Source organism: Phyllobates terribilis, unplaced genomic scaffold (genome assembly GCF_046119375.1).
Source record: "Phyllobates terribilis strain yellow unplaced genomic scaffold, ASM4611937v1 Scaffold_1__5_contigs__length_1240528914, whole genome shotgun sequence".
Classification (NCBI taxonomy): domain Eukaryota; kingdom Metazoa; phylum Chordata; class Amphibia; order Anura; family Dendrobatidae; genus Phyllobates; species Phyllobates terribilis.
In genome coordinates, this window is record NW_027362761.1 from 66,787,741 (window position 1) to 66,797,585 (window position 9,845).

Below are 9,845 nucleotides of genomic sequence, written 5' to 3' on the forward strand. Positions count from 1 at the left end.
TGTCAAGACTTTGCTTTTATATTTTCGTAGGAAAGACCGAAAAATGGCACTTATCCAACTTGGGTCAGTGGAGGAAGCTATAACAGCCCTAATAGATCTGCACAACCATGATTTGGGAGATAACCACCATCTGAGAGTTTCCTTCTCCAAATCAATGATCTAAGTTCTGTCTGCTATCAATTTTCCTCCCTCTTCATTATTTCCATAGTAAAGACTGGACCACGATTTTGGCAAAAGTCCTCAGACAGAGACTGAATATTGTAAGACCAGCCTTGCCTCGTTTGTAACGTTGAATCTCAATGAGAAGAAGGAACACATCAGATGCCTTCTTATAAAAAAGACTGAGAAAATGCAGAATCATTCTAAAGCTTCGTGCTTGATAGTGGTGAAATCTACAAATTCTGCATTTTATAGCAAAATACTAGAAATATTCGAGTTTTGTTTTTTAATTGCATATCCCCGGTGTTCATTTTCTCTTTGTTCCAAATAAACCTTACACAACATTTTTCTGACAATCATAAAGGTTTTGATATAGTTCTAAGACAAATCTCAACTCTTCTTTTTTTTTTTTTCTTTTCCTCTTTTTATTTATTTGGAATTTTACTTTGCAAGAATTCAGGTCCTTGTTTTATATTTATAGCTAGAGAATATTGAAAGTAAAGACGATGGGATTTTTTTTTTCTTTTTTTTGTGGGCATATTTGGTTATATACTGATGATATGGTCATATTTTTCAATAACAAATTGACCAAATTTATTTTATTGGTAATTTTGCCCACAAAATTTATTTTTAAATGTATATTTTAATCATTTATTTAATATACTTTATTCCTGATTGAATCTTGCATGTCTTGAGACATTTTTGTTCTTACGCTCTACAACTTTTTGGGAAATAGTTAAAAAAAAATAAATAAAATTGAATGTTACTTGAAAAATGGAGCTGCACATATTCCAAAGCAGTCTGTATTGTAAGGCGATGGGCTACTTATTGAGATGTGTTGTGCAATGCGCTTATTTTGGAACAAATTGTAAAAGTTCACCGTTAATTAAATCACAAACTGTTTCTTTTCCTAAAGAAAAAAGTTTACAGTCTCTCAAATAATTATTCAGGTCTATTATTTGGTTTTTGCAGATTTTTAAGAAATTATTTTTGGTAATGTATTCAACAAGACTTAAACCTCAAGGGTTTTTTGTACCACTATAATAACTAAAATCCTTGCATCAGAATTACTGTGTACTTAATTTACTTATTATGTGCCTTATTACGTGCTTATAATGAAAAATAGGGTAGGTTATTTTTGATGTATCTTTTGAAAATTGTATTGTGGGGTTTGGTGACAGTTTTTTTTTTTCCCCCCTTAAATTTTTCGAGTTTTCTGTGTTCCGTGTGAGTTTTCTTTTCTATTGTTCCACAAGCATTAAACTGTTTCAATTGCGTTTAGCCTTAGAAACCAGGTGATGAAGGTCGAAAAAGATGATAAAAGCATTGAAAATCTGTATACATTTACAATGAGGTGGACTGCATGAATGTTAAAAATACTTGTTTGCAGTGTTGTAAATGAGGTTTTCTGGGGTGATGGAGCACTCGGAGTTGGCCATGTTTGTTCCTACAGCCACATGTTGGGTATTACTATCTATCTCCAAAATTTTTGAGTGCTGAAAAGTAATAGAAAGTTTTTAGTGAATGTCTGTCTACTACTAGCTTCTTCTGTAAGTTGTTATTTATGAGGCTTTTAAATGTTCCGTTATATATCACAAATCTGCAGGAAAATCCATATGTTTCTAGAATGTTCTTCGCTTCTGTTTTTAGTTTTACAATATGGGAAAAATCTATATAAATGACTGGCTGGAAAACTGCACATATGCAAAAATAATGCAATATGTTGCATCACTGTGTACTCACACTGACAAGAAATTTTACAATTTCGGCGTGGCTGTATTTAATTTTATCTTCTTTTTTTAAATGTATGATATTCGGTTATGAAACACATGTGAAAATAAGCCGCAAGGCTCAAAACCTGTATTTACCGATATGTAGCGAACACAAAATGCAATGCTTTATCTTGGTTATACTGTGATGATAACAGAAATGGCAGACTAGACTTTTGGTTTGATCAATCAATACTGTCTAGAAGACCTAACCGCGTGGCAAATGGCGACCCAATTAATTCCCCTTTCATTTTTTAAACTACTCTTAAAAAATGAAAGTTGTACTTCAATTTTCCTGCAAGTCTGTGTGCAGTGCCATGTAGAATTCTGTACTTTTAGAGAGACAGGTAGTCCATGTTCTACTGTGCAATGCTCAGTTAGTTACCATATGTATGGAGAAATTCTTACCAGTCTGATTTAGCATGCCACGATTTATGTAACCTGAAAAAGAACGTGTCTCCTAATTTTGTAGGATACAGAAGTACAGTAAAGCACAGTGCACCTTTTATGGGGGGGGGGGGTCCTGTTATGGCTCCATACAAATTGAAGCTGTAATATGACTTTGTGCATGAGAGCTTTCACAAATTAGCCCAAATGATGTCACACCTAGTCAATTGCTAGGTTATCCCCCCAAAAAAACAAGTTGCCCCTGTCCTTGAAATAGAGGATAACTTGCTGATCGCTGGGGTCCAACCAGAACCCCCAGCAATTCTGAGATTAGCTCTTTAGCTGGGCTTTGCAGCTACGTCTTGAAAGGGGTAGTGTTGCGCATGAACAGCCTCCGCTCCATTTATTGTCTATGAGGCCACCAAGTGGAGCACTTGGCTAGTCTCAGACCATAATATTACAATTTTCAACTGGTGCCAATCCATAATATTTGAGTAGTGGCACACAATTGGTAGCACCTATGGACAGTATAGAGGCATAATCGCAAAAATTACATATTCAAGCAAAACAGCCACGATCCAAAGCCCACATTTCATAATATAAAAATATTTTTATTAAATCCATTAAAAGTTTCAAACACAGATAGTCGGTGCACAAATGGTGCGAATAACATACAATGTGTAAAAATGCATCACGATATGGGACATGCGAGACCCATACTGTAGAGCCCAAGTAAGGCTAAATAGCCATATATATTGGATACTAAGTGTACATTAACAGGTGTAACCTGTGATCATTAGTCCCAGTTAAGGCTATATAGCCATATATAATAAACACCAAGTATACAGCAACAAGTGTACCCTGCGATCATTAGTAAGGAACATGTGTCAATGGTAGTACAGAGTATAAGTTATTAATCATGAAATGACAATGCATGAATATATATATATCAATACCTAAGCACAGGACCGCAGGATATCAGGGCTCACAGACAGGTCATGCGTCCACCCCAACGCGCGTTTCGGCGCTGCCTTCTTCAGGGGGTGTGAATCATGTAGAAAGGTGTGTCTATTTAAATGTTGTGTCACCCAATCAAAATATGGGGGAGGGCCAGTAATGACGCATGTCGCGTCACGGTTGCCGGGTCGACCCGTGATGTCGGCGTCAAGCAAGGATCACGTGACGGTCACATGGGCCCATGTGACCACGCAGGTCCTTGCAGGGAGACGCCGAAAGTCACAGGGCGCACATCAGGGCCGTGGTGCGCATGCGTGCAGGTCCTACATGCCTCACAACTTATCAGTGATTCAAGTATGCTCCGTTTATTAAAAAGTTGAGCACAGTATTAGCACTTAATGCTGGCATATTCATCAATTGATATAGTATATAATAATCATGTGTGGTAATAAGGGGGAAAATAAACCAAACCACCATACATATAATGTACTCAATTTACATGGTAGAGTGTGATTTCTGGAAGACAGTCACATCCGATAGATAGATAGAGGTGTCAATCAATACATCAATTATGCTATATAAACCCAACACAATAATCTTGTATCAAGTCACAATATCATAACACAGTCATACTGCATTAATACTAGTTTATATCCTTCAAGACAATCAGATAATAAAATCATTGCTCAAAAGGGAGCAATTACATATAGAAAGAATATAAATAGAATTTTAATAGTTCATTCAGAGGCTAATAGTTACTATCAGTGACAATTATTAATACATATAAAATAACTCAATCCACTAGTGACATATGTTGTTTACAGTCGGGTGAGCCATAGACACCAAATATGGATGCTCCCAAGGGGATGAGCCCAACAGACCCCCCACCGCCACTATGGACCCACAGTCCACGAACGGACCATGGCAGTGCAAAGCATCGCCCCTGATCCGGCCACAGACCGCAGGCCCAGAGCCACCACGGGTGATCCGCAGGACCCACCCCCATCAGGGCATCATCTTACAATGGACATATACACCCACCACATATATGGCCACAGCCCCAAAGTCCAATGCACATATTCACATGAAGCCAACAGTAAGGACATAATGTTGAAGACAATATATATGATTATCACAATAATACATCAAATTTGAGTTGACATAATACAGAGCTCACAACACTCTATCATACTAGATGTCAGCATGTTCCATGTAGTGGCGTAAATTTCCTTTCACAACATTTTTGTCGATAACATAAGGCCATCGTGTCCAAGTAATGTAGACCACACCATTCCTGAGATGATTCACCAGAAATGCATATGAGTGATGAACTGTAAACAATAAAATAATGTTAAAATAAATAAAACCAATACACATGTATGCAGCAGACAGAGAGTGATCAAAGGAAGGGAGCAAAACTCAAGTTCTCGTTTAATCCATTTGGCTGTACCGTACCCAGATTCCAAATCCATCGGGACTCAAGCTGAGCCAACCGTTGGCTCAGCTTTCCACCGCGAATCCCAATTCTAAGTGAGTCAATCCTCCTCACTCTAAACAAGGAACTGTCACAACCATGTACTAACTTAAAATGCCGTGGTATAGTCCTGAGTGTGGAAGTGTCCGTGCAGCCAATGGCCGCAATAATACCCAATACATGTTCCCTAATCCTCACTTTCAATTGGCGTGTAGTCAGGCCAACATATATTAGTCCTCACGGACATGTGGCATAATAGATTATATACCGTGAGGTACATGTAATACGACTTTTGATTTCATATGTTTTAGAACCAGACGAGTTTGTAAAAGTGTTGGCTCTTTCCATATTTGGACAAGCGACACATCGACCACACGACACACTCCCAGGCTCAGGACCTGTGGTACCCAAGAAGGCATTTTTGGATTCTCCCTGGTAGTGGCTATGTACGAGATGGTCACGTAAATTCTTGGACTGACGTATGGTAATACATGGCTGGTCCAAAAGGATTTTTGCCAAAGTAGGATCTGTCAATAAAATTGGCCAAGCCCTTGTTAAACAGTCCCTCATGCGCCAAAATTGTCCATGATAGCCTGTGATGAATCTCACTTTGTCTTCCATCCTGGGATTCCTAGTTTTATACAATAACTCGTGACGGGCAGAATGTTTTGCGCGATGATATGCTCTCTTCACCATACGTCTGCTATATCCTCTCTCATAGAATCTATGTTTCAAATCATCTGCCTGTTTATCGAATTCTTTATCATCGGAACAAATTTTCCGCAGGCGTAGGAATTGACCGATGGGTACTGACTCGATCATGTATGAGGGATGAGAGGATGCTGCATGGAGCAACATATTAGTGGAAGTATCCTTCCTATAAATATTAGTCTGGATACAATTGCTCTTATCTCTCTTAAGAGTCACATCTAAGAAATGAATTGAGTCTCTGTCCCAAGTATATGTAATGTGAATATTCATATTTTTATTATTAAGAGACTCCATGAACTCTAGCAGAGCTTCAACAGAACCCTGCCAGATCAGCAGGATATCATCAATGTACCGCGTCCAGAAGGAGAAGCAGTCCATTGACGCCCGCCGATCTGACAGGGTAAGGTCCCTCTCCCACAGCCCCAGGAATAAGTTAGCGTATGCCGGGGCAAAAGCTGCACCCATGGCTGTACCCTGGAGCTGTAGGTAGAAGGACCCTTTAAAAGTGAAAAAATGATGTGTCAACGAAAATTCTAAGAGTTCCATCACCAATTCTGCCACATCGCAGGGTACGTTAGATGACTTTAGATAGAAAGCAACAGCCCTTAGTCCATCCTCATGCTTGATATTTGTGTACAGAGATTCCACATCTCCTGTCACCAATATCATATCAGTACTCAAGCATAGGCCATCTACTCTTTTTAACAATTCTCCTGTGTCAAGGAGAAAAGAAGGGAGACTCTCTACCAATGGTTGTAATTTACTGTCGATTCAACGGTTAATATTTTCTAAAAAGTTCCCCGCACCTGAAATAATGGGGCGTCCAGGTGGTGTGGACATACTCTTATGAAGTTTGGACAACAAATATAACGTGGAAATGGTAGGTTCACTGATGTGTAATGCCAAAGCCAGTTCCTTGGTGATGACCCCATTTGTTACTGCTTTATTTATAATCTTAGATAACTGTAAAGAGAAGGAGGATAGTGGATTAAACGTTAAGCGCTTATAACAGGTTCTGTTGCTCAATTGTCCAAAAGCCTCCTTCTCGTACATATCTTTGGGCCACAGTACGATGTTCCCACCTTTACCGGCTGGGTTTAGCAACACATCAGGAAGGTTTTTAAGTGTCATTAAATGTTCTCGTTCACCCCGAGTAAGATTATCATTCTGAACTTATCGCGGGATACGTTCAAGCTCCTTCGTCACCACTTGAACAATATTTGCACAGGTGGATAATGGGGGGAATTTTTTGACTTAATTTTTATTGCTGCTGGAATCTTACCTCCCTCTTCAGTATTATGTTCTATGGCAAGTTCCTCTAATGTTCGTATGGCTATTTGTTCTTTCTCTGTGGGAAATAGAGTGTGCAGTTGGTCATCAAAAAAATGTTTTTTGAACATCAGAGACCTTGCAAATAAATGCAAGTCTTTTATTGCCGTAAATAGATCAAATCTACTTTTCGGTGAAAAGGAAAGGCCCTTGCTCAACAAGGTAAGATCTGTATTAGTTAATTTATATTTACTTAGATTAATTACCTTGTTATCTCCATTGCCCATAAATGGCTGTTTGTATGGCCTGCGTCTGTATGGGTGGAAATTGGTATCACGAGTTCTTTTAAGACTTAGTCCAGATCTTGTGGTGATAGAGGAAGATGACATTCCTGATGATTCTCTTAAAGATGAGAGTGATGTAATCGAGGATGTACGCTGTGTGGGAGGGAGTTGGGTAGTTGGTTGCCTCCAATGATATACCATATTGGATGAAAAGTCTTTCTGATCTCTCATCATTTTCAATAATTGTGTCTCATGAAATTTTTTGACACATAAATCCAGATTTTTTTCAATTTGTGCATCAAATGTCTGAATCTTCTCATTCGGACACATATTTCTAAATTTACCCTGTGCTTCATCAATGGAATTATCAAGGGCTAATATAGTCTTACTATTCTAATCAATCAGCAACTGCATGAGTCCAAAGGAGCAACTATTGCACATTTCCTCCCAACCAGAAATAAATTCACTATCCTCAACCACAAAGGTTGGAATTACTCGTACTCTCAATCCTCTTTGAATTAATTTATTAGCCATATATCTTTGTAGAAATGCTCTGTTCCACCAAATTTTCGTCCGTTTGATTAGTAAATCTTGAATGGACTGAACCTGGTTATCCCAATTTTGATCACTCTCAGCCTTCTGTTCAGCACCACATGAGCCAAACACCTGATCCATCTGACCGAGCCAAGTTTGTTCCTTGGCCCTGAAATCCATATCTGTTGAAAACAAGAACATAACACAATACCAATATATAATATTACAATTTTCAACTGGTGCCAATCTATAATATTTGAGTAGTGGCACACAATTGGTAGCACCTATGGACAGCATAGAGGCATAATCGCAAAAATTACATATTCAAGCAAAACAACCACGATCCAAAGCCCACATTTCATAATATAAAAATATTTTTATTAAATCCATTAAAAGTTTCAAACACAGATAGTTGGTGCAAAAATGGTGCGAATAACATACAATGTGTAAAAATGCATCACAATATGGGACATGCAAGACCCATACTGTAGAGCCCAAGTAAGGCTAAATAGCCTCAGACCATGAATGGAGTAGAGGCACCACATGCCCCATTGTCGAAGTTCTCAAGCCCCAATTTAAGGATTGGACCCCCAGTGATCGGCAAGTTATACCCTATCGGATAGGGAATAACTTTTTGTTTTGAGGTGGTTTATAACCTTTTCATTGCTAGTGACCACCAGTCTTTTTTTTTCCTGGGTTGATAGATTCACAGACTGGAAACTGTTGCTACACTCAGAGTATCTCAGGATATATTTCTACTTTCTTTTCCTTGATTATGCATTTGTAAATGCAAAAACAAAAAAAAAAACTAAATCAAACATATCCTCAAGAATCTCTAACCGGCGCTGAATGTCAGCTGCTGCTCTACAAGAAATTGCAGTGGTAAGATATATAATATAGAAAATATGTGAGGTCTTAGCTGGTCTAAGTACATTGTGTGGTGTTCATTGGATTCTTAACTGTCCCTTCCCCCATATCTGTGTATCAATATATATGATCAGAATCCAAAATCTTTAGTAACTATTTAAATAGTGTTCGTGGAGAAACATATCCATCAGAAAGTGCTCCAAGATGACACTGGAGCAATTAGCAGTGTTTTATTAATATTATATGTCATTTCTAGTACCTCTTACATCTGTTTAACAAGCATATGTTTATACAGAGATGTTTATTCCATTGAGGAGAACCAGTTATTGCCTATATTGGTAACTATGCCTGACAGCCTATAATAATCGAAATTCTGTTGCGATAAAGCAAATGGTTGTTAAATAACATCTCAAATTACCCAATTGCTGATTTGTTAGCACTTTAATACTTTATTCTTCCCAGATTGTAATTGACATTTAAAAATTTTTGGCAATTAAATTTATTATTTGAACTGTTTCCATTATGCGTAATGTAGCTGGGTGTATCTACCTTTAAATTCTATACATATACTGCAATAAAACATTCTACTTCTACTGCTGGCATATCGTTTTCACCCCTTCACATCCATAGGCAATAATTAATTTTTCATACCATAGAACAACTTCCAGTACCACTAAGAAAATGTAGGCTTTGTGGTCAGCCTTATGAAATAATAATTAATAATCATTGAGCTATCTATTAAAAAAAAATATGGCTTAAGTATGGCGACAACTATTTTGTTTCTAAATGTAAATGGTATTTGCTTTGTAAATTGGAAAATATTGTGTTGGACAGGGTGGGCCATTTATATGGATACACCTAAATAAAATGGGAATGGTTGGTGATATTAACTTCCTGTTTGTGGCACATTAGTATATGGGAGGGGGAAAACTTTTCCAGATGGGTGGTGACCATGGCGGCCATTTTGAAGTTGGCCATTTTGGATCCAACTTTATTTTTTTCAATGGGAAGAGGGTCATGTGACACATCAAACTTAATGAGAATTTCATAAGAAAAACAATGGTGTGCTTGGTTTTAACGTAACTTTAATCTTTCATGAGTTTTTTACAAGTTTATGACCATTTATAAAATGTGTTCAAAGTGCTGCCCATTGTGTTGGATTGTCAATGCAACCCTCTTCTCCCACTCTTGACACACTGATAGCAACACCGCAGAAGAAATGCTACCACAGGCTTCCAGTATCCGTTGTTTCAGATGCTGCACATCTCGTATCTTCACAGCATAGACAATTGCCTTCAGATGACCCCAAAGATAAAAGTCTAAGGGGGTCAGATCGGGAGACCTTGGTGGCCATTCAACTGGCCCACGACGACCAATCCACTTTCCAGGAAACAGTTTCCAGGAAACTGAGTTTTTCCAACAAGATGGTACACC

General features: G+C 38.1%; 1 protein-coding gene across 4 annotated transcripts in view; it reads left to right on the forward strand.

Moving 5' to 3' along the window:
- PTBP3 (polypyrimidine tract binding protein 3) overlaps positions 1–9,170 on the forward strand; it is a 163,396-nt gene extending 154,226 nt beyond the window's left edge. For all 4 annotated transcript variants that reach the window (XM_073663715.1, XM_073663740.1, XM_073663731.1 and 1 more), the window contains one exon: positions 31–9,170. In XM_073663715.1, the coding sequence (XP_073519816.1) occupies positions 31–163 (133 nt within the window). In that variant the 3' untranslated portion in view covers positions 164–9,170. The remainder of the gene's footprint in view (positions 1–30) is intronic.
- Positions 9,171–9,845: the final 675 nt, after the last annotated feature.